The sequence below is a fragment of the Musca autumnalis genome, unplaced genomic scaffold, assembly GCF_047663935.1.
Source record: "Musca autumnalis isolate F117 unplaced genomic scaffold, ASM4766393v1 scaffold_2, whole genome shotgun sequence".
Classification (NCBI taxonomy): domain Eukaryota; kingdom Metazoa; phylum Arthropoda; class Insecta; order Diptera; family Muscidae; genus Musca; species Musca autumnalis.
Genome location: NW_027411755.1, coordinates 260,352,582 through 260,376,871, shown reverse-complemented (window position 1 = coordinate 260,376,871; position 24,290 = coordinate 260,352,582). Strand labels below are relative to the sequence as shown.

The 24,290-nt window shown below is 36.5% G+C and overlaps 1 protein-coding gene across 9 annotated transcripts in view; it reads right to left on the bottom strand.

The window, feature by feature from the left end:
• Nucleotides 1–24,290, bottom strand: part of for (cGMP-dependent protein kinase for) — a 246,922-nt gene that overhangs the window by 122,612 nt on the left and 100,020 nt on the right. For all 9 annotated transcript variants that reach the window (XM_073964717.1, XM_073964710.1, XM_073964711.1 and 6 more), the window contains one exon: nt 7,077–8,898. In XM_073964717.1, the coding sequence (XP_073820818.1) occupies nt 7,077–8,839 (1,763 nt within the window). In that variant the 5' untranslated portion in view covers nt 8,840–8,898. The remainder of the gene's footprint in view (nt 1–7,076; nt 8,899–24,290) is intronic.

Sequence of the window (24,290 nt, the reverse complement as noted above, 5' to 3'; positions counted from 1 at the left end):
TAATTTCGTTTCCCAAACAAAAAAAATCAAATCCATATTTTTGTAGTTATCTCAGATTTGCCACAATTGTCAGTGACATGACAGACTTTGTGACAGATACTGTGGTTTCAGTGGGATCAATTAAACGCCGTTGTTGACTGCCTCCATTAACAATTTAATTTTGCAATATTCCTACTCAACTGTATTTTGTGGTTATGGTGTTGTTGTAGTTGTCGAAAAGTCACTCCGTCTGTCACTTTTCGAGTACCACCACGTCCAGTGAGTGAGCTAATCAATCAAAGCGCTGAGTTTATTTTTTTTCTAAAGCTGTGATTTTTAGAGGATAATTTGTCGAGTATGCTAACGGAATGTGAATGGAATGTTTGTAGCGAACAACGAACAACTATCAGGAAGATATTATGTTACGATCTACAAATTTGGTTATGTTTTGCTGTAATTGGCATACCATTCAAGTACCCGAATTAAATACTAATTGAACGATTTTTGGTGCTGTGATATGAAAAACTTGTGTTAGAGAATAGGACGCTTTCCATAAGTATATAATTCAGATTCAGTTATAACATTAAAATATTTCACAATTTTCTGGCAAAAAGAAAATAAAGCTATAGTGTAAAATATCCACGTTTAACAAATGTCTTTGTTTATTTAGACCAATCTAAATCTCTAATGTCCTAAGGTTATGTTAATTCACTTACAACCAAGTTGTTGCTAAAAAACCTACTTGAAAAACAAATTATTGTCCCAGAGACACAAAAACTTTTGAGACATTCGATGTCAAATATTAATGGAAAATCCCCACCAAACTGAATTGACAATATTTCCTTATTATTTTAAAAACAACAACACCGATGATTGAATATTTATCCACGTGTCAATGCGTCAGTCATCATCGCAAAAAAATTAATTCATTTTTGTTTGCTTTGGCAGCAGTTACCCAGCAGCAGCGTACAATTATTACTGCAACTGTCAAACGGAACTGATTTTGTGTCTGACTGCACCTTTGCCAGTAAAAAAATCAGCAACAACAAATAAAATATTTATATTGATCTGACACAACTAACCATAACTGAGATCGTTTAAAATTCCATTTTTTTCCTTTCCGCCCAAACAATGTTGTTGATATCGATCGACCAGTGGAAAAAGAGTCACTGTGGTATTAAAGCGGAAAATTTTGGAAACATTTATGTCAAATGCCGGCTCAATTTTTTCATCCATTTTGAGGATATTTAACATTAAATAAGGCAGTATCACTGCCAAAGGAAACTTCTATAGAAGAAAATGGCACCTACGTAGGCCTCCCTATAAGAGAAGAGCTGATTAGGAGGATTATCTAGAATAGAATAGCTCCATAGGAGGTTCCTATAGAATATATGAGATACTTAGGAAACTTTTATAAAATATAACAACTCTTAAGGAAAGAGAGTTCAATAGAGGGCTGCTATAGGTCCCTTAGGACCTTCTATGGAAAAGAAGAGTTTCTTAGGAAGCTTCTATAAAATATAAGAGCTCCTAAGTAGCCTTCAATAGAAAATAAGAGCTCCTTAGGAAGCTCCTACAAAATAGAGGACCTCCTTAGGAAGCTTCTATAAAAGGGAAGAACTCCTTAGGAGGCTTATATAACATAGAAGAGACCCTTAGAAAGAGCCCCATGGAAGACTTCTATAGAATAGAAGAGCTACTAAGAAGCCTTCTATAAAAACGAAGAGCTCCTTATAAAGCTTCTATAAAATAGAAGAGCTCCTCAGGAAGCTGCTATAAAATAGAAGAGCGCCTTAGGGAGCTTCTATAAAACGGAAGAGCCCCTTGGTAGGCTTTTATAGAATAGAAGAGCTCCTGAGGAGTATTCTATAGAAAGAAGAGCTCCTTAGGAAGCTCCTACAAAATAGAAGAGCTTCTTCGGAAGTTTTTATAAAATAGAAGAGCTTCTTCGGAAGTTTTTATAAAATAGAGGAGCTCCTTGGAAGGCTTATATAATAAAATAGAAAAGCTCCTTAGGAATCTTCTATAAAACAAAAGAGTCCCTTGGGAGGTTTTTATAGAATAGAAGAGCTCCTGAGGATTCTTCTATAGACTAGAAGAGCTTCTCAGAAAGCTTATATAAAATAGAAGAGCTACTCAGGAAGCTGCTATAAAATAGAAGAGCGCCTTAGGGAGCTTCTATAAAACGGAAAAGCCCCTTGGTAGGCTTTTATAGAATAGAAGAGCTCCCAAGTAGCCTTCAATAGAAAATAAGAGCTCCTTAGGAAGCTTCTATAAAATAGAAGAACTCCTTAGGATGCTTATATAACACAGAAGAGCCCCTTAGAAAGCTTCTATAAAACAGAAGAGCTCCTCAGGAAGCTTCTATAAAATAGAAGAGCTCCTTAGGGAGCTTCTATAAAACGAAAGAGCCCCTTGGAAGGCTTCTATAGAATAGAAGAGCTCCCTACGAAGCTGCCATAAAATAGAAGAACTCCTTAGGATACTTATATAGCCTAAAAGAGCCCCTTAGAAAGGTTATATAAAATAGAAGAGATCCTGAGGAAGCGTCTATAAAATAGAATAGCTCCTTAGGAAGCTTCTATAAAATGAAAGAGCCCCTTGGGAGGCTTTTGTAGAATAAAGGAGCTCCTGATGAGTCTTCTACAGACCAAAAGAAGAAGAGCTCCTCAGAAAGCTTCTATAAAATAGAAGAGCCCCTTAGAAAGCTACTATAAAATAGAAAAGCGCCTCAGGAAGCTTCTTTAAAACAAAAGAGCCCCTTGGTAGGCTTTTATGGAATAGAAGAGTTCCTAGTAGACTTCTATAGAAAATAAGAGCTCCTTAGGAAGCTTCTAAAAAGTAGAAGCACTCTTTAGGATATAGCACAGAAGAGCCACTTAGAAAGCTTCTATAAAATAGAAGAGCTCCTTAGGAAGATTCTATAAAACGAAAGAGCCCCTTAGAAGGTTTTTATAGAATAGAGCCACTGAGAAGTCTTCTATGGAAAAGAATAGCTCCTTTGGAAGCTCTTACAAAAGAGATGAGCTTCTTCGGAAGCTCCTATAAAATAGATGAGCTCTTTGGAAGGCTTCTAAAGACTAGAAGTGCTCCTAAGTTGCCTTCTATAGAAAAGCAGACCTCCTTAGGAAGCTCCTACGAAATAAAAGAGCTCAATTCGAAGACTTTTATAGAATAAAACAGCTCCTTGTGAGGCTTCTTTAGGATAGATAAGCTACATAGGAAGCTTCTGTGGAACATGAGATCTTTAGGAGACTTCTATAAAATAAAATAAATTATTAGAAGTTCTCTATGGAAAAAAATAGCTGCTAAGAAAAAGAAGAACTCCTTAGGAAGCATCTTTTGAATAAAAGAGCACCGCAGAAGTCTTTTATAGCATAGAGCTTTTAAGGAGCTCTACTAAGGAGGCATATATATGAAAGAAAAGCTTCTATATGAAAGAAGAGTTCCTTAGGAGGTTACTTTTGAATAGACGAGTTCCTTTGGTGGCTTCTAAAGAATAGAAAAACTCTGTAGGAGGATTCTATAGAATAAAAGAGCTCATCAGGAAATTTATATATAAATGAAGAGTACTTATGGAGGCCTCCATAGAGTAAAATAGTTTCTTAGGGGACTTATATAGAATAAAAGGTTGAGGTTCCTATAGAATATAAGATTTCCTTTGGAGGCTCCTATAAAATTGCGTACCTCTATAGAATAGACTGTCTCCTAAGATGCTTCTATAGAATAGATGAAGATTAGGAAGATTCTATATGATAGAATAGCTCTATAGGAGGCTTCAATAGAATAGAAGATATTCTTAGGAGACTTTTATCGATTAGATTAACTTCTTTGGAGGCATCTTTTGAATATTAGGACGCTTCAATAATAGGAGAATATAGAATGGATTCTTAAGAAAATAAAAATACCTCGTTAAGAGGCTTCTATTGAAAATAAGTACTTTTCAGTAGGACTTCTGTAGAATAGAAGAAGAAGTCCTTGAGAGGATTCTACAGAATATACCCTTAGGAGAATTGACGAAATCATTAGAGGGCTTCAATAGAATAGGATGATGCTTCCTTAGGATGTACCTATAGATTAGAATATTTCCTTCTTAGAATTGAAGATCTCCTTAGGAGGCTTTTATAGAACAGAATATCTCCTTAAGAGGTTTTATAGAATAGGAGACCTCCTAAGTTTGTAACAATTTAACTTATTTTGTTTAATTTCAAACCACATTGCCAATGGCGTCTACCCAAGACTTTTAATTGATGTGATTTACCATTTGTCTGTCCATCATTTAGTCTCTACGTCGTTTGGCTTGACTGCACAGCTGGTTGTGTGACGTTGTAATAATAAGAAAAAATCTCAATTTGCAAGTGTCAAAGTTATGGCAAACGTATAAATCAGACAAATGAACGCAGGTCCAAACCGACAGTTATAGACTTTGGCGTAAAGCGTTGACGTTAACATAGAATGTGTGAAAAATAAACATGAACGATTTTGACAGATGCAATGTAACCAATTGACAGTCGCAGTGTCTGTCGATGGTAAACAACGATGTCGCATTAAATATTTCAACAAAAATTAAATCATAACAATGTGTAGGGAAGGGCGGAACCCATTACGCACCTACCACCAATAATGTCTCGCAACAAAAAAGGCTTAGGCCATGAACTGACGTTACTCTGTCTGGCATGGCATCTAATCGTTTTATTTTGGTTTTGTTCGCTTTTGATATCGTCTAATATTCCGGGGTAATTCACTTGCTGATAGACAGGGTGTGTAAACGCCTACGCCACACATAAATGATTGGCACGAGTGTGTGTCTTTTTATTTTCTTAAAAAAAGAATTGTAAATATTTTTCTTTTAATGCTGGCGGCATGAGAGGAAGGGTGCGTGTAGGGAAGATCTACACGACAAATCGATTAATGACGTCAATTAAAAGTCAATCGTTTACAATTCGCTTTACAAATTCCGAAATTGTTAAGAACAGATGGGCTCGCTTCGTTTGACTTTGCCATTAACAGAGAAAATGTTATTCTTGCGAATGTTGAAGCGTTTTCTGTTTTTTGCTTATTTTCATTTGAAAATCTCAGGGACACGTTCGAAGAAATTTATTGTTACTCATGGTCTATTTGTTTATTTTTTAATAAAATTTAGCAACAAAATAAAAATAAAAAAACACTGTAAAAAAACAAAACATCCCAAAACAATAAAATACAACTAAGGAAACGAAACAAACTATCGCATCATAAATTAAGCTTAGAAATCGAAAATTAATTTGGGGCTATATTTGAAGACCTCCTTAGGAGGCTTCTATAGAATAGAAGACCTCCTTAGGAGGCTTCTATAGAATAGAAGATCTACTAAGGAGTCTTCTATAGAATAGAGGACCTCCTTGGAGTCTTCTATAGTATAGAAGACCTCATTAGGAGGCTTCTATAAAATGTAGACCATCTTAGGAGGCTTCGATAGAATAACAGACTTCCGTAGGAGGCTTCGATATAATAAGATCTACTTAGGAGGCTTCTAAAGAATAGATGACCTCCTTAGGAGGCTTCTATAGAATAGAAGACCTCCTTAGGAGGCTTCTATGGAATAGGAGTCCTCCTTAGGAGGCTTCTATAGAATAGAAGATCTACTTAGGAGGCTTCTATAGAATAGAGGACCTCATTAGGAGGCTTCTATAGAATAGGAGACCTCCTTAGGAGGCTTCTATAGAATAGAAGACCTCCTTAGGAAGCTTCTTATGAGGCTTCGATAGAATAAACGACTACCTTAGGAGGCTTCGATAGAATAAAAGACTTCCGTAGGAGGCTTCGATAGAATAAAAGACTACCTTAGGAGGCTTCGATAGAATAAAAGACTTCCGTAGGAGGCTTCGATAGAATAAAAGACCTACTTTGGAGGCGTCTATAGAATAGAAGACCTCCTTAGGAGTCTTCTATAGAATAGAAGACCTCCTTAGGAGTCTTCTATAGAATAGAAGACCTCCTTAGGAGGCTTCTTATGAGGCTTTGATAGAATAAAAGACTACCTTAGGAGGCTTCGATAGAATAAAAGACTTCCGTAGGAAGCTTCGATAGAATTAAAGACTTCCGTAGGAGGCTTCGATAGAATAAAAGACTGCCGTAGGAGGCTTCGATAGAATAAAAGACTTCCGTAGGAGGCTTCTATAGAATAGAAGACCTCCTTAGGAGGCTTCTATAGAATAGACGACCTCCTTAGGAGGCTTCTATAGAATAGAAGACCTCCTTAGGCGGCTTCTATAGAATAGAAGACCTCCTTAGGAGGCTTCTATAGAATAGAAGACCTCCTTAGGAGGCTTCTATAGAATAGAAGACTTCCTTAGGAGGCTTCTATAGAATAGAAGACCTCCTTAGGAGGCTTCTATAGAATAGAAGACCTCCTTAGGAGGCTTCTATAGAATAGACGACCTCCTTAGGAGGCTTCTATAGAATACAAGACCTCATAAGGAGGCTACTATAGAATAGAAGACCTCCTTAGGAGGCTTCTATAGAATAGAAGACCTCCTTCGGAGGCTTCTAAAGAATAGAAGACCTCCTAAGGAGGCTTCTATAGAATAGAAGACCTTCTTAGGAGGCTTCTATAGAATAAAAGACCTCCTTAGGTGGCTTCTATAGAATAGAAGACCTCCTTAGGAGGCTTCTATAGAATAGAAGACCTGCTTAGGAGGCTTCGATAGAATAAAAGACCTCCTTAGTAGGCTTCTTTAGAATAAAAGACCTCCGTAGGAGGTTTCCATAGAATAGAAGACATCCTTAGGATGCTTCTATAGAATAGAAGACATCCTTTGGAGGCTTCTATAGAATAGAAGACCTCCTTAGGAAGTTTATAAAGAATAGAAGACCTCCTTAGGAGGCTTCTATAGAATAGAAGACCTCCTTAGGAGGCTTCTATTGAACAGAAGACCTCCTTAGGAGGTTTCTATTGAATAGAAGACCTCCTTAAGGCGAAATTCGGCTCAATTGCATGGAAGTCCTGGTTCATCTTATACAGATTCTTTCTCAGTTCTTGAGAAATTTCTCTCATTGTGTTGAATACAATACATATTTCACATTTAAAAATAAAAAAACTTGAATTTTCTACTTACTTGTCATCCTTATCGTATTTCGGAAATATGACATTACTCAACAACACCGACGATTCACTTTGCGGCTCAGCTGATATACCCTGAGCACGTTGACGCTGAAATGATTGACCAGATTTACGTACACCACTAGCAATGATAGCTGCCGCCCCGGCAACTCCACCGCCTGCCACACTGCCCACGCCACCACACGGCGTTGAGGCACCGCTACGCGAAAACGGAAAAACACTCTGAAACTTATCCAAATGTGATTTAAGTTCAGCTATTTCGTTATCTTTGTATTGGAGGGCTCGTTGCATTTCCTGTATTTTCAGATCCTTGGCCTGAATACACTGTAACAGACGCTCCTCCTGAGGTGTGGCCGGCACATATGATGAACTACTGTTGCTGCTGTGCATATTGAAACCACCGCCTGCGGTTGGGTCCAAAACAGTTCCCGCACTGACTGTGGTCGCCGTGGCATTCGGCGCCGAAATGCACAGACCCTGCATCTGGGCGGCCAGGAGTTTTTGTTGTGTACAAAAATCGGTGGGTGTGGTGGCGGCGTAAACTGCTTGTCCGGGTGTGGCACTTGTGGTGGGTTGTATAATTATGGGTGTGGTGGATGGAGCTGTGGCAAAGAGGCCCTGTGTTTGAGCCTGCAATTGTTGCAGTTGCTGATAGCGTTGTTGGAGCTGTAACTCCTGTTGATGTAAATAGTTGCGTGCCTGGAGATTTGGATCGGCGTTTAGCTGTTGAGCCCCCGTGGGCACGGTACCGTAAATGAGTGTATGCGTAAGCACGTCCGCGGGATTAAGTGGCAATGATAAGCGTATAGCGGCACCCGCGTTATCGATCAGTGTTCCACCGAGCGCTTGCAAATTATTGTTGTTCACGAGGCCCAGATCGGGTTGGAACTGGATGTTGGCATTTGGTTCTTGCTGCATTTTGGCTGATGTGTCTGCTGCCTCGCTAGATGAGTCGTCGTCGGCTTTGCCGTTGGTTAGTGATGATGGCGGCGACTGCCGATGTTCGCTATCGTTGACGCTGTTGCTGTTGTTGTTGATTTTGTTCTCGGCTATGCTGCCTTCTTGACTAATGGTTTGTTGTTCTTTTTGATGGGGCTTTTTGGCAATATCTTCTTGGTCAGGTGTTTCGTGTTGTTGTTTTTGGGCTGGATGTGTTTCCGCCTTGTTGTTCGAAGATTGTTTTTCCAAAATATTGACGTTGGGCGTGGGTGTTTTGTTTTCTTCTGCTGGCGATGTCTTCTTCGTTGCTTCCAAACGCTGCTGAGCGGAATTCAACGAAGCGATCTGACTTTGATCTTTTAAATCTAAATTATTTATTTTGTTTTTATTATTTCTATTCGTGTTGTTGTCTACAATTGTTCTTGTTGCTGGTGGATCCAAGGCATTGATGGAAGAAGAACCATCCGTTGGTCCCAATCTTGCAACAGTTGTGTATGTGGTGGCTGTTGCTGAGGTTGCTGTTGTTGTGTGGTGAGGTGCTAATGTTGTGACTGTTGTCTTTGCTGTTGTAAAAGTGCAGGTAGGACTTGTGGTAATGACACTGGTAGCGGTGGCTGTTTTCGCATTTGTTGTGATTGAGGTTGTTGTTGCTGCTGGAGTTGTTGGTGTGGAACTATTGTTAGTTGGCTTGCCAATATCGGCATAGGTGTGAAGTTGATGTTCCGGCCTTCGCTGGAAAGTAGCATTATTGTCACTACTGTTATCTGTTGGGGCTGGCCTCTCTCTGGCGAAGCACAGCCGATCAAAACAAATGCGCATGCAAGCGATTTTGACGTTTAACCGCAAAAACGTTTATCACAACAATTTCCACAAAAGCCCTGCAACGAAAAACACAGAGAGAGAGAGAGGGAAATTAATAGAAGGCATTATTAATTGTTGTTATTGCAATGTTTGTTGTTAATTGATATGACAATACAAATGTAAGTGTTGTAATGCAAAAAAGGGAAACAAGAGAAAGATGGGCGGAAGAATGGAAAATAATGAATTAAGTAGATATTTGTTTAGTTATCAGTTCGATAGCGCCACTAAGACTTATTGTGCAATTTATATTTGTTTGACATATTCATTGAAAATAATCAACGCATTTAAGTAGTAATGGGACATATGAGAAGCTCATCATCATTAAAGATTTTTTGTCGAGGCAGGCTATAATGAACGAATTCCAGGTTTGTTTTCAATGTATGGCAATTTTATATAGTATTTTTTCGAGATTAAGTAATTTATTCATGTGATATCTGTTATGATTTGGTATCTATACAAGGGCCTTAAGCTAGAAATAAATAGAAGATCAGTGACGAATGATTTTGTTTGAAGTTGTTCGACCTTAATAACTAGACATCGGATTTTGCATATTTGCATATTTTTTATTAATAAAGATACGAAAATTCTGATTGGACCAAAATTCGTTTTGAAGAAAACTGAATGCAATGACAGGCTCATACTTTTTATTTTTTTGCATATTTGCATATTTTGCATATGCACAAAATATGCAAAAAATATGCAAAATATGCAAAAAATATGCAAAATATGCAAAAAATATGCAAAATATGCAAGTAATTTTTTTAACTAAAATCATCAAATTAAATTTGGAAAGTCATCAGAAAGTGTTCTAAATGAAGTTTGTTGCCTTTAAACGTCGATTTCTTAGCAGATTATTATGTAATTAATTATTATTCCGCTACAGCAATAAATCTGGACTAAAAGACTTAGAAAATTTCCTATAACCCAGCCTTCTTATTACAACATAAGTTGCTTTCTAATACAAATTTGTTCAAAAACTCAATCAAAAATGTCAAAATGTACGTATCCAAATATGTTGATAGTTTCTGCACGGCCAAAATTGTCTGACAGAATAACAAATGAGCTAGAAATTAAGTCTAAGAAAATATTGAATATTACACAAAATCTTTCATATTTTACTAAAAACATATAACGTATAAAAAATATATACGGTGCCATCATGAATATTTCCCTCTGAATTTGCCACACGGAAAATAATTTTAAAAAGTGAAATTCATTAAAAATCAATATTTGTTAAAAGTTGAAAACTACTTGATTCGCTTCATTATGGCGTATTCTAGTTGAATCGACAAAAATATTCCCTTTTGGGGCATAAATATGGAAATAAAAATTGTGAAATTGGGGAAAGGAAACAAATTCTGCGCGGAATTTTTATTCATGATTGCACTGATAACTATATTTTAATACCCTAACCGTATTATGTCTTAGTGAATGAGTTTGCAACATGCAAAATGAGACGAAATAGACCCAAAGTTCCTTTTGATGATCTGCATAGATTCGCACTTATCCATTTGACCATGTCTTTTTGAAAACAAAGCACAGGTCACATTTATAGACCAATTCGCATAAAAATTGGGGATTTTTTGGTCCTAGGGCGATCCCTATTTTGGTAAGAATCGATTCAGATTTGGATATTGCTCCCATATATACAGTACATTCGCTATAATCCCTACACCACAGGTTTCGGCGGGGTCCGAATTATCAAATTGTTCGGATTAACGAATTGTAAGGAAAATAAGTTATTTTATATGATTAAATCACTCGTGGAAGTTATATAATAATATTTTTTTTTAAATTTTAATGCTAATACCGAACACTTAAATGAAAGTGCTCTACGTGTAAAAAATAGTGAGATTTTTCTATTCGACAATCCGGACATTTTTATTGGCATTGCCCGTATTTGTTCCAGAAAAAGCCAATCAGATTGTGAAAGTAGTGCTAGAAATATGACGTTTTTAAAGTTTACATCAGGATGTAAGCAAACCAAGAGACAGATGTGGAATTTCATCGTTTTGAAAATTAATATTTCTTGAAATCTTTGCCTATTAGGCGTATAGTGCATTTGGCAACTTTAATGACAATATTGCGGCGAATATTTTTCTTAATATATTTATATCCTATACAACAAGACTAATGTGTCATGAAAGGTTTGTCCTCGTACTCGATGATTTTTACTAAATGTTGCTGAAACAATTTTTTCACCAACTTCTCCATTAAACAAATGCAAAATTCGAAGCATTGGTAATAATTAGTACAAATTATCGAGTACACGGACAGGTATAAATTAAACTACTGTGGATACAAAAGGGTTATGACTTTTCGACTGTGTTATCAACATTCCAAATACTTTTCTAGCAGAAATATGAGTGAGTGGTTTTGCCATTTTAAAGACAATTCCAAGGTTTTTGACTTATTTTACCACTACTACTCTATTGTGTGGTTTTTCTAAGTGATGTCATTTTGCACTAATCATTGGGTGTTCTTCATTTTGCTTATTATTCATCGTGGATGGGTATAACAATAATGCATTACTTTTCGCCGAGGAATGAGCATTAAGCGGTTGTATGCGTACAATATAGATCATTATTATAAAATTATGTATTTTTAGTGCATTAAACTAAAACCATGTCATCAATATTAAAGCGGCAGTTAGAGCAATTTTCCAAAGAAGCTTTTTGACCACAAAGAACAAAAATTTCCAATTTATGTCTGTATATACTGAATAAAGGACTAAAAACTATAAAATATATTCAAATCTAATATGTGGGTATTCAAAACGTATACTTCTAATTATAGTTATATTCCAGAACCTGGAATCGTAAATGGTACTTTAGTACCAAAAAATGCGATTTTATCTGAACAAAAATAGCGATGACTAACTCTAGCTCCTTTGTTTTTCTGCTAGACAATTTTGGCCGATTAGAAACTATCACCATATTTGGACACGTTGATTTTGACATTTCTGATTGAGTTTTTGAAATTTTTCCATTATCTATCTACATTTGTATAGGAAGCAACTTATGTTGTAATAGGAATGCTGGGTTATTTGACATTTTCTCACCTTGCGAAAACTGATTTAAGTCTTGTTAGTCCAGATTTATTGCTGTGGCGGAAAATCTGGAGAGTCTCAATAACATAATAATCTGCAAAAAACTATGTTAAACGACAAAAAACTTAATTTAGAACGCTTTTTTGATGATTTTCCAAATTTAATTGACGATTTTCGTCAAAAAAACACTTGCATATTTAGCATATTTTTTGCATATTTTGCATATTTTTTGCATATATTTTGCATATTTTTTGCATATATTTTGCATATTTTTTGCATATTTTTGATATGACCCCAAATATCGAAAAATTGACCCTCAAAACGCCTAGATCCAAAATTTGAGTCCAATCGGATAAGAAACAAAAAACATGCTAAAATCCGATGTCTATTAATAACGAATTGATAAATGAAATTCTTCTTTGAGCTCGAGGTCAGTGACAAAATTCGGATGGACTCAGTTAACAACTTAGTACAATAATTAAACAAATATGAAGCCCAGAACAGCCAATTCGTTGCTCAAAACATGTCGAAATGTACAAGTTTTCCGAAAAAAAACCTATACACTGCAAATCATAAGAGGTCCGGAATAAGATTCTCCAATTGCTTCTGCGACTGCATCTGAATGATATTCAAACCTGTTTGCAAAGCTAAATATAATAAGGTTCCTTCATGGCGATCTGGCAAACAGAGCAAAGAATTCAACTATATTTTTGGGGATTTCTGAGTGAAATCGGATACTTTTTCTAAAGGTGGTTTTTGATTTCCTTTATTTTCCTTATATTCATATCCCACTACCAAATGGAATTAAATTTGTTTAGTAATACTAGTTCCAATATTGAAGAAGTTATGAATATTGTTTTGCCTACACACAGAAAAAATGGTCTCTCTAACATATGTCCCAAACATATCTTGTAGCAAACATATATTTGTTTGCAAGCAATTACAAACATAACATATGTTTGGGTTATGCAAACAAATATATGTTTGGGTGCAAACGAATATAAACCCAAAAGCCACAAAAAAAAAAAAAAAAAAAACACATGTCCACTGGCCGCTTTCTGAGAGCAAGGGAGCGTAAATGTCAATGTGAAACACATTGAAATGTATGCTCACTTGCTCTCAGCAAGCGCTCACTGGCTATTTCTAACATATATACACATTTATAAATGGTGGTGTTTTTTATTGAAGAGCATAGAAAAAAAGGCAAAACAACAAAGACACATAGGTACATACAAAACTCCAAAGAAATACATAACACACTTTAATAAAAGAAAAACTGAATGAAATAAATTATAAAAAGTCGCACTTGTAAAAAGAAACAAGTAAGAACGGCGTTAAGTTCGAGCAGGCCGAACTTGTTATACCCTCCACCACGAGTTGTGTTGAAGTAAAATGGAACAATTACTTTCCTTTCGTTTACGAAGAAGAGTAAATACCAAATTTCAGCAAGGTCGGTAAAACAATGTGACTAACCTTCAAAATACCGAAATTCGGGAAGAACCGTTCCATGGGGGCTATATCAAAACGTCGATCTATACCTACAAATTTCTGGCGGAAAGTTTTTAGACTCACAGAAGACTAAATACCAAATTTCCGATATTTCGGAAAAAACTTTCAAAATACCGAAAATAAAGAGGTACGCTTTTATGGGGGATATAGGAACCCGCGGACCTATAGTGATAATTCTCCTCTGGAATATTTTATAACCCCATGGAAGACTAAATTACAAACGTGTCAACCTTCCGAATTACGAAAATCCGGAGGTACCGTTCTATGGGGGCTACACCGAAACGTGGACCTATACAGACGAGTTACAGTCAGCAAGAAAATTTCAGGCATTTTGGGAGGCTGCTGTGCTCACAACCTTCGTGGACCTATACCGACAAATTTCGGGGAGAAAGTTTTATATCCACAACGAAGACTAAGTACCAAATTTCAGCTATTTCGGTGTGATAATGAGGCTAAAACCTTCAAAATACCGAAAATCGGGTGGTACCGTTCTATGCGGCTATACTAAAGCGTGGATATGTTCCGACAAATTTCTGGAGGAAAGTAGTATACCCCCAACGAAGACTAAGTAGCAAATTTCAGCCATTTCTGAGGAATATTGAGGCCACAACCTTCAAAATACCGGAAATAGGGAAGTACCGTTCTATGGGGGCTATATTAAGGCGTGGACCTGTACCGAAAAATTTCATATGGAACGTTTAATACCCCAAATGGAAACCAAATGCCAATTTTAATCCATTTTGGCGGAATGTTGAGGCCATAACCTTAAAAAAACCGAAAATCGGGAGGTAGCGTTCCATGAGGGCTATATGAAGGCGTGGACCTATGCCGACACATTTCTGGGGAAGGTTTTATACCCCCAATGAAGACTAAGTACCAAATTTCATCCATTTCGGTTTGATAGTGAGGCTAAAACCTTCAAAATACCGATAATCGGGTGGTACCGTTCTATGGGGGCTATATCCAAACTTGTCCGAACTTAGTTTAAGCTCAAAGATGAGCCTTATAGGTCCATCATTAGGTACCTTCCCCACAAAAGTTCCAAAATGTTCGGAAAATTTGTGCGCACGATTACTCTTGAAGGAAGTTACCGATTTGGTCAATACTTTGCACATCGTAACATTTCTACCAGACATAGATCAAGTTCTAATATGGACCATATCGGTCCACTCCTTCGGGTGCCTCCCACACAAAATTTCGGAAAAGTTCAGTTTAGAACCTGCTCTCGAATCGCTTTGATTTTTGTTGTAGCAACTTATATTTGCTGCCCCCATTACGACGGTGTAAGTTTTATCAGGGGAAAGTCCATACTTCCTGAGAAAAAAGCACGAAAGCTATAAAAACCCCCTATGGCACCATGTTTAGTGGTTGAAGCGCAGAATAACTCTCGGACAGATTAGCCGATATTTTGTCAAAACTTATTTAAAGTCCGAAGATGAGCTATATGGGTCCATTCCTTTAGGTACCTTCCCCACAAAAGGTCAACACTTTTCAGAAAGATATTGCAAAGGCAGTAACCGATTTGATCCATACTTTGCAGATCGTAATATTTCTATTAGGTTCGACTATGGACTATATATCGACACCTCCAAATAATAGTGTGCTAAGTCTAAAAGGTGAGTTTTGCAGGAGAAGCTCTTAAAGTTTGGACATTTTTTTGAACTTCAGTTCCAAGCTAAGGAAATATTTGTTTATAACTTCTGTTCGGATTGACCGATCATTACCAAAATTAGACAGAATTTAAGTTAAAGGACGTTCGACACCTCCAAATAATAGTTTGCTAATTCTGAAAAGCGAGTTTTGCAGGACAAGCTCTTAAAGTTTGGAAATTTCTTTGAACTTCAGTACTATGCTAAGGAAATATTTGTTTATAACTTCTGTTCGGATTGTCCGATCATTACCAAAATTTGACCGAATTTAAGTAAAAGGACGTTAAATATAAAAATGTAAAGAACTTGAAAACATGCTAAGTCGACTTAGCATACTATTGTTTGGAGGCGTCGATATGTCAACTCCTTCAGGTACCATGCCACAAAATGTCGGCAAATGCAGTTTAAGGTCAGCTTTCAAATCGCTTTGATTTTTGATTTGACTTATATTCGCTGCCCCAATTACGGCGGTACAAGTCCATACTTCCTGAGAAAATAGCCCGAAAGTTGTAAAAACCACTATTGTAAAATGTGTTCTGCTGAATAGGTCCTAAATTTGGCCTTCGTAAAATTTTGCCCAAACTTAGTTTAAGTTTGAAGATGGGCACTGTCGGTGCGCACTTCCCGGTACCTCCCCCAAAAGTTAAAAAGTCACTAAAATAGTATGTGCTATATCTGTTGAACGGAGCAAGTATATCTGTTGAACTTTGGATCTCCTAACATTTTGTTCAAATGTAGTTTTACTTCAGAAATGGTCAATATCGGTCTTTTTCTTAGGGTACCTCCCCATAAAAGTTCTACATTATTGTTTATGGCAGTTTACAACCTGTTCTAAGATCCTTTGGAAAATTTGACCATACTTGCACATCGTGGGCAAGTCCATGCTTCCTAACAAAGTGGTCCAAAACCTCTAAGTTATACGATGATCAACTGAAATGGCTGGTGGGCACAATATCTATCGAAAAGAAATGACTCCCAAAATAAGATCCACCTTGAAAATGGACTATGTCGGACCATTCCTTCAAGTACATGCTCCGCAACACTTTTGAGCTTCAAACCAAATATATTTTTTGTCGGCAAGTTCGCACTTCCAATAAGGGCCACGAAATCTGCGTAGCCGGTACTAGACTCGATATTGCCAATAAATGGAAGTTTCAATTCACACAGGCTGAGCGTAAGTCTCTGTCGGCAAAGACTTGTTTTTATCTTAACAACAGAATGAAAAGATTGGAAATCTACTATTAGTTCGGCTTACGGCAACAATGTTCAGTTCAAAACTCATTCGAAAGCAAACCTGATGATACAAGAATGATCAAAACTTCGGTTGAAAAGTCAAGCCGAGGAGGTAACCTCGAATTGTAAACTATAGAAGTAGCAAACAAATTGATACGATTGGGAATTTGTACTAAGTTCGGCATTAAGAACAAATGCTCAGTAATAGCCACACGAGGATGTGAGTAAATAGTTAAGAAGGCCTTCTAGAAAAATATGCTTGATATTGCACCTCTATGATTCCCAGAAATACTGTAGGCGTATTTAAACAGATATGCTTAATATTTTATTATTTTAAAAATAGGCCCGGACTATTAAAAACCGGTTCCTAGGGTCATTCGAAGAAATTTGGAATTTTCATTATCATCTTATTAAAATCCGATGTATAATAAAGTAGAGTGTTTTTCTAATTCATGAGCAATTTATTTTCTTCTAAATCCAATTGACATTTTAACGATTTAAATTCTTATCGCAATTGGTGATAATGATGTCATAAAAATGTCATTATTTGCAATATCTGACAGTAAATCAACAAATTAACTAAATGCCAATTTAACACCACTGAAGGTCAATCAATGAAATCTAATTTTATTTAAATATATAAATTAGATTCTGAAATCGGTAAGTTATTTTTAGAAAATAGTAATGAAAAATAAAATCGTATAAACTTTGAAAACTTCCAAAACTTGTTGTTATTATGATTTCATTTCAAAGGAGAATACACAAATTCTCCATTAAAATAAATCCCAAAACATCTTAAATTGGCACACATGTTTCATTCAATACGTTTTTTTTTCAATTTTAAATACACACATATGTCAAAAAATCATTCCTCCTTTATATTGATTGAATTCTGATCAGGCAGTTTAATGGACTTGTATTGAACTCTTTTATGAGTGCCGAAACATGTGCTAAGAATTTAAATGTTACTGCACTGGCCCATCCATGTGGGGGCGGGCGCAGGTAGCGATTTGTGCTAATGAAACGCAATATAAATCAAAACACAATTAATTGATAATGACAGTGCCAACAATTGACACTTGATGTTTCATTTATTTTATTTAATTTTATTTCCCTTTTTACATAACATTGTCACGGTTCCAGTATCAGCCAACCGACTGTTTTAAAGTGGAAATTTACCGGGCCCATTTATTTTTAGAATGTTGTTTGTTTTTATAATCAGATTTCTCGCATCCATTTGTAATTTTTTTGAAACGTAATTTTATGATTAGTTTGTTAGAAAAATGTATAAAACAGAAGTCGGTGCTGTATTTGAAATAGTGTGCTGCCTAATGAATCAGTACCTGATACACCTGCAATAGTTAATTTATAGAAGTCTTTTAAGATGCCGATTATATTTAAGATGTGGCGAAATATGACACACGATATACAGAAATCAACAATGGGGGATCCAAGTTGATTATTAATTTAATTGTAAAAACTCGACATAGGTCGGAGGTAGCTCCACTCCAGGAAAACTTTCAAAATCTTTATAAATAATAATCAAATGATGACTTTTTAAATATTAAAGAAGAACAAAACAGCAACAAAATTAATTAAAATTATACTTGACTCTATATTTAGCTATTATTTCCAGCTTAAAAATCTGTATCCATCAACTTGGGAAAGCGTGATAGCATATAAGCTTTCAATGTTTGCTAAACGAATGAGAGCGACTTTATTGAAATTTGGTTTCGTTTAAGTACTCAACATGAGAAGCGAGTAACTCAACTAGTATTAGTTGTATACAAAAGGTATTGAGATCAAAGATGAAATATTATGGTAATATTTACAAAATATTTACATGGTTGCATTTTTAACCGTTGAAGTCAAATATTTTAAATGTATGATCCGCTTCAATATGTTATAACTAGAAAATTACTGAACCGATTTTCATAAAATTATCAGCGAATGTACAGGGATGCCACCCCCTGAAAATAGATTGCATATTCTGTTGAATTTCGGAGGGAGCGGGGTACCACCCCCTATGCCATATTAAAAAAAAGCTATATTTGCATTAATAACGAATGTATCGGTTTGAAAATGAATTTGCGAGACAATGGTGGTTGTTTCTCCGACCTTACGAACTTATTTGGGAACCAAAGACTTGAAATCGCCTATTTTTTTAAAAATGTTATGCCTACAAAACTACCGAACAGTTTTTCCTGAAATTTTCAGTGATGTTCAATGGTCCATCGGCCATGAAAAACTAAAAACATATAAGTGTCAAAAAGTGGGAAAATTCGAATTTACCATTTTATTATCTTTTATAATAAATCCTAAACAGCAGTTCGTTGTTTAGGGAGAGGTTGCCGACAAAAGCTGTTGATAAATTTAAAATCCTCAATGAATAGCTTGGTTTTACAATGGACCCCAAGAAATGAGGTAGATTATACTTATTTTTGATTTTTAATATATATTTTTTCATCCCTATGTGCTTTCAGTACTTTTTATAAAACAAGTGCGGTCCAGCCTCATAACGTTTATTACAGCTTTCGGACCATTTTCTCAGGAAGTATGGAGTTGCCCTGAAAAAAAAATAAGTACCGTCGTAATAGAGGCTGAAAAAACCAGGCTGTTGCAAATATTTCAAAACGATTCGAGAGGACATCTTAAACGTCACTTTTTAGAAATTTGGTGTAGGAGGTACCCGCGGTAGTGGACCGTTATAGTCCATATTCGAACTCGATCTATTTTTATACCCTCATCATTTATGCTAACGATGGGATATAGACTTTCATACGGGCAAAATGTGCCTCATCGAAATATTGGGTTTAGACCCCAGGTATGTTTGGACGAAATCCGTTTCAGACAATTTGGAGTTGATTTAGCAATGTCCGTCAGTCTGTCTGTCTGGCTGGCTGTAGCGCACGATAACTTGAACGGATGAACCGATTTGGTCCAACATTTGGTCTTCGTAATATTTTGTCCAAACTAAGTTTAGGCTCGAAGATGAGTTATTTAGGTCCACTCCTTCAGGTAACTCTCCCACAAAAGTTCAAAAATTGTCGGAAAAATTGTGCGCACAATAACTCTTGAAGGGAGTAACCGAATTGGTCCATACTTCGCACATCGTGAAATTTCTACCAGGCATAGATCACGGTCCACTCCTTCGGGTACCTCCCACACAAAATCTCGGATAAGTTCAGTCTAAGGCCTGCACACGAATCGCTTAGATTTTTTTTTTTTTATCCTTTATTTATTCCACTTGGGAACATAGGGCTTCTACAAAAGAATTCCATCTTACTTTATCGTTACAAATATGTTTTAAATTATCTAAGTTTGTATTTTGCTTTTGGATTTCATGTAGGACCGTTCTTCGCCACGTGTTTTTTGGTCGCCCAGGACGTCTGCTACCTTGTGGGTTCCATTCCAAGGCCATTCTAGCTATGCTGTACTGTGGCTTCCGTAGTGTATGGCCTATACATTTCCATTTTCTTCTTGTTATTTGGCGGATTATCGGTTCCTCGTTTGTCATTATCCATTGATCAGTGTTTGTGATTCGGTTTGGCCAGAATATGCGACAAATTATCCGAAGGCATCTGTTCACGAATGTCTGAAGTCTTTGGATTATATGTGACGTAGTCTTCCATGTTTCGCTACCATAAAGTAGGGTGGATTTTACACACGCGTTAAAAATTCGTAATTTGGTCTTCATTGAAATTTGTGTTGATCGCCATATTTTCTTTAGCCGACCGAAAGCGGCGCGCGCTTTGTTGAGTCGGTTTTTTAAATCATCATCGATTCCTCCATCCTCTGCCATTACGCTACCAAGGTAACAAAAAACCGATACGTATTCAATTTGTTGGTTTTCAATGTGAATATGCATATTTGTGGTGTTATTTACTCGCATTGCTTTTGTCTTGTCTATGTTGATTTCTAGACCCACATTTTTGGCCAGTTCGACGAGCTCATTGAGTTTTTCTTGCATATCGGTGAATTTGTGCGATAATAAGCAGATGTCATCTGCGAAGTCAAGATCCTCTAATTTTCGGTGCAAATTCCAGACGATTCCCCTTTTCTTCGTTTCAAGTTGTAGCATGATTTGATCCAATGTTACGGCGAATAGGAGTGGGGATAACGGACAACCTTGTTTAACACCTGTATTTGTTTCAAATATATCACTTGTGGTTCCGTTGTGACGCACATGTAATTTATTGTTTGTATACATAGCTTGTATAATGTTTATTATTTTCTGTGGTACCCTCTTTTTCTTTAATGCCGACCAAATTGCACTTCGCCGTAAAGAGTCAAATGCTTTTTTGAAGTCGACGAATACCAAATAAAGAGGGGATCTCCATTCAACCGACTGTTCAATAATAATGCGCAATGTATTTGTCTGGTCCACACAATTACGATGTGGTCTGAACCCAGCTTGTTCGTCGCGTAGCGATTCTTCCACCCAGTGTAGCCTGTTGTTTATGATTGTGGCTACTATTTTGTAGACTGTATTAAGCAGCGTGATGCCTCTCCAATTGTTACAGTCTTTGCGATCATTTTTTTGTGCAGTTTTATAATGGCGCCGTTTGTCCACTGGCTGGGAAATGTTTCGTTGGACCATGCCTCGAGTATATGAGGGAATAATAATTCAGCCGAAGCGATTGGGTTGGCCTGTAGAAGTTCCGGGGGTATCCCATCTTCCCCTGGCGATTTGTTAGTTTTTAACTTTGTGATTACACTAGCGATCTCTTCTACGCTCGGATGTTCTGTTGATATTCGATTATCCACTATAGCGTCCTCGATTGGCGACATAGGGGCTTCTGCATTAATCGCGTTTCCACAGTTACTTATTTCCATAAAGTGTTGTTTGTGTTGTCGTGTTTGTTCAGCAGTGTCTGTCAAAAGAATACCATTTTTTTTCTTTTATGGCATGGGATCGGCTTCCGGTTTTATTGGAAATATGATTAATAATTCTTTCATATTATTTGCACCTGCCGCTGCTTCTGCATCGCTAGCCATTAACTCCAAATATTTCCTTTTGTCATTTCTCGCAGCTCTTTTAACTCTTTTCGCTAAAGATGAGTAACTTGATTGAAAAGTGGGGTTGGTATTTTTTTGAATTTTCATGTTATTACGCTCGTTGATTAAATTCCATGTGTTTTCTGACATCCATACTTTCCGTTCCGTTTTCTCGTTGTAACCAATTTTATCCTTCGCTATAGATTAGTGTTGTAGTAACTAGTATTCGCTTCCACCATTACGACGGTGCAAGTTTTTTCAGGGTCATACTTCCTGAGAAAGTTGGAGCGCCATATAACTCTCGAACGGATCAATCGATTTGGTCCTAACTATGGATCTCGTGATATTCGGTCTCCTCCTTAGGGTACCTTCCTCACAAAAGTTTAACATGTTTGTTTAAGTGTTCGAAGTGTTTGAATATCCTTTGGAAATTTCTACCCATTCTACTCGTTGTGGTTTACAGCGAAATTATGTTTTTCGTGGACAAGTCCATACTTCCTGACATAGTGGTCTAAACGCTCTAAGTTATACGGTGTCCAACAGAAATGACCAGTGGGTGCGATATACATTGTATATCGAAAATAAATGATTCCTGAAATAAGACCCACTTCCAAAATGGGCTATGTCGATCTATTCCTTCATGTACCTCCTCCGCAACACTTTTGGGCATTAATGCTAATCCACATTTTTGTCGGCAAGATGTAATGTCTAAAAGACCACAAAATTCTGAAATCCTCCTTAATACATAATTTTTATATCCTCAGCATTTAAGCTAACGAGGGTATATACTTTTTTACGGACAAAATGTGTCTCATCGAAATAATGGTTTTAGACCCCAATCGCTCCACTCCTTCGGGTAATTCCCAATCAAAATTTCGGAGAAGTTCAGTTTAGGAGCAGCTCTCGAATCGCATTCGCTGCCTCAATTACGACAGTATAAGTGTTTTTAGGGGTAAATCCATACTCCTTGAGAAAACAGCCAGAAAGTTGTAAAAAACCCCTATGGCACCATATGCATTGGCTGGAGATCTCGAACCGAATACTGCGTTCGTATACCCTTTGGATATCGTAATATTTCTTCGAATATTAGATGAAATTCGAAGATGGTGCTTATAGATCCACTCCTTCAGGTACCTCCCCCACAAAATGTTCGCTAAAATGGTACGCACGATATGTTATAGGCGTAGCAAAGTATTTAGTCCAGACTTTGGATCTCTAAATATTGTTGAAAGTTAGTTTATGTTGAAATGTTGGCCCTATCTGTCCAGTCCAATGTTCAATATTTTTGTGTGGTTAATGGTCTGTTCGGGGATCCTTTGGACATTTTTACCGAAGGTTTTCCTAGTGGCCCTGTTTACAGTGATATTATGTTCTTCGTAGGCGAGTAAGGTAAACAAGTCCTATCTATCGATATCTCCGCAAATTTTTGAGCTTTAATCCTATCCATATTTTGTCGGTTCATACGCCCAAATTTTTGAAAAAGTATTTCAATCCACACAGGCTGAGGGTATATCTCTGTCGGCAAAGCCGACTGATACTTTTTTAATTGTTTTTATATAGCTCTCTTTTAAAATGAATAAGGATTTTTGAAAAAAAATTTTGGTGTCCCGAATTTAATGTAATATTTCTATACTGTAGAAAAAAATTGCCCTGAGTCGGAGTAGAGTTTTTTTTTTTTGACTCAGACTCCGATTCCAGCAAAATTGCTCGACTCCGAAACCCTGGTGACAACGCTATATTTTATTCTCCAATTTTATTCTCCGTGTCTGGGTTCGATACCCTGGACAAACGTCGTGAACATTTTGAACGGTGGTTAAAACCAGTCAGCGCAATGTTGGCTTACACAGACGCACCTTTTGGACTCGGGGTTAACAGAAAGTTTCCATATCAATGAGAATGAAGCCTCTCCTTGCCCTCTATGTTAAGTTCGTGGGAAATAATTTTGTATTATTGTGATGTCGCATTTAAATCTTGATATCGCATTAATCTTAATAATTTATTTTGAAATTTAAATTGAAATTCTTGGATGAACAGAAATAAAGTGTTCTAGGCCTATATAATTTTATTATGTTTAGCCGATATACGCATTAATAAACATCTAAAATAGTGCTGTGCAGTCTATGAAAATTGTTTTACTTTTTAAAATTAACACACATTCCATTTGCCCATATGTTCGAATAAAAAACAACTATATTTTGTTTATTGCTCATAAATTGGTGAAATAGAAAACAAAACAGCGAAACAACAAAAATAAATTTAATATTTTATCAACGAATTAATTCATTTATCACCATTAGCATCCGAGACATGGGGTCTCCACAATTATTGACAATTAAATAACAACAATTTACCACCATCAGCAGACATTTTTCATCTGCGACATTTTTTCTTGCTCGCTTTAGCTCATCTTCGATCAGTTTGTTAATGAATTAAACTGAATTAATTGCCCGGTTTTCAGAGGGCGTTCATTCAACTATCACAGACAGACAGCATTGATGCCAATCATCATGACGTTGGTCATGATGATGATGATGATGATGATGATCAACGTCGTCTTCATTATTAAAGAGTCCAACATTCGTTAACAATTACAATTCAATTGAATTGTAAATGAAAACAATGCCAAGCTAAATTATTTCCGTCCCCAATGGAATCGATGGATTCAGAATCCACGGATGAATGGTTACACAAGCCGGGGAAGTTAATAAAATTCCATACATTGTATTTGTAATGATCTTGTTTTAAGTTATTCTTTTCTTGGAGCGCTATCACCTCCTCCTCTTGCAGTACAGCTATCTTGACGATCATGTCACGTTATGAAATAATTATTGTAATTGTTGTTGTTTGTTTGGTATTTTCTGTTTTTCTTAATAATTGAGATTTCTTAATTACAGATTGTAACTACATGCGGTCGGTGGTCCACAAATTCAGCGGCTTTAAATTAATATTTTTATTTTTTCCTTGTTCGAAG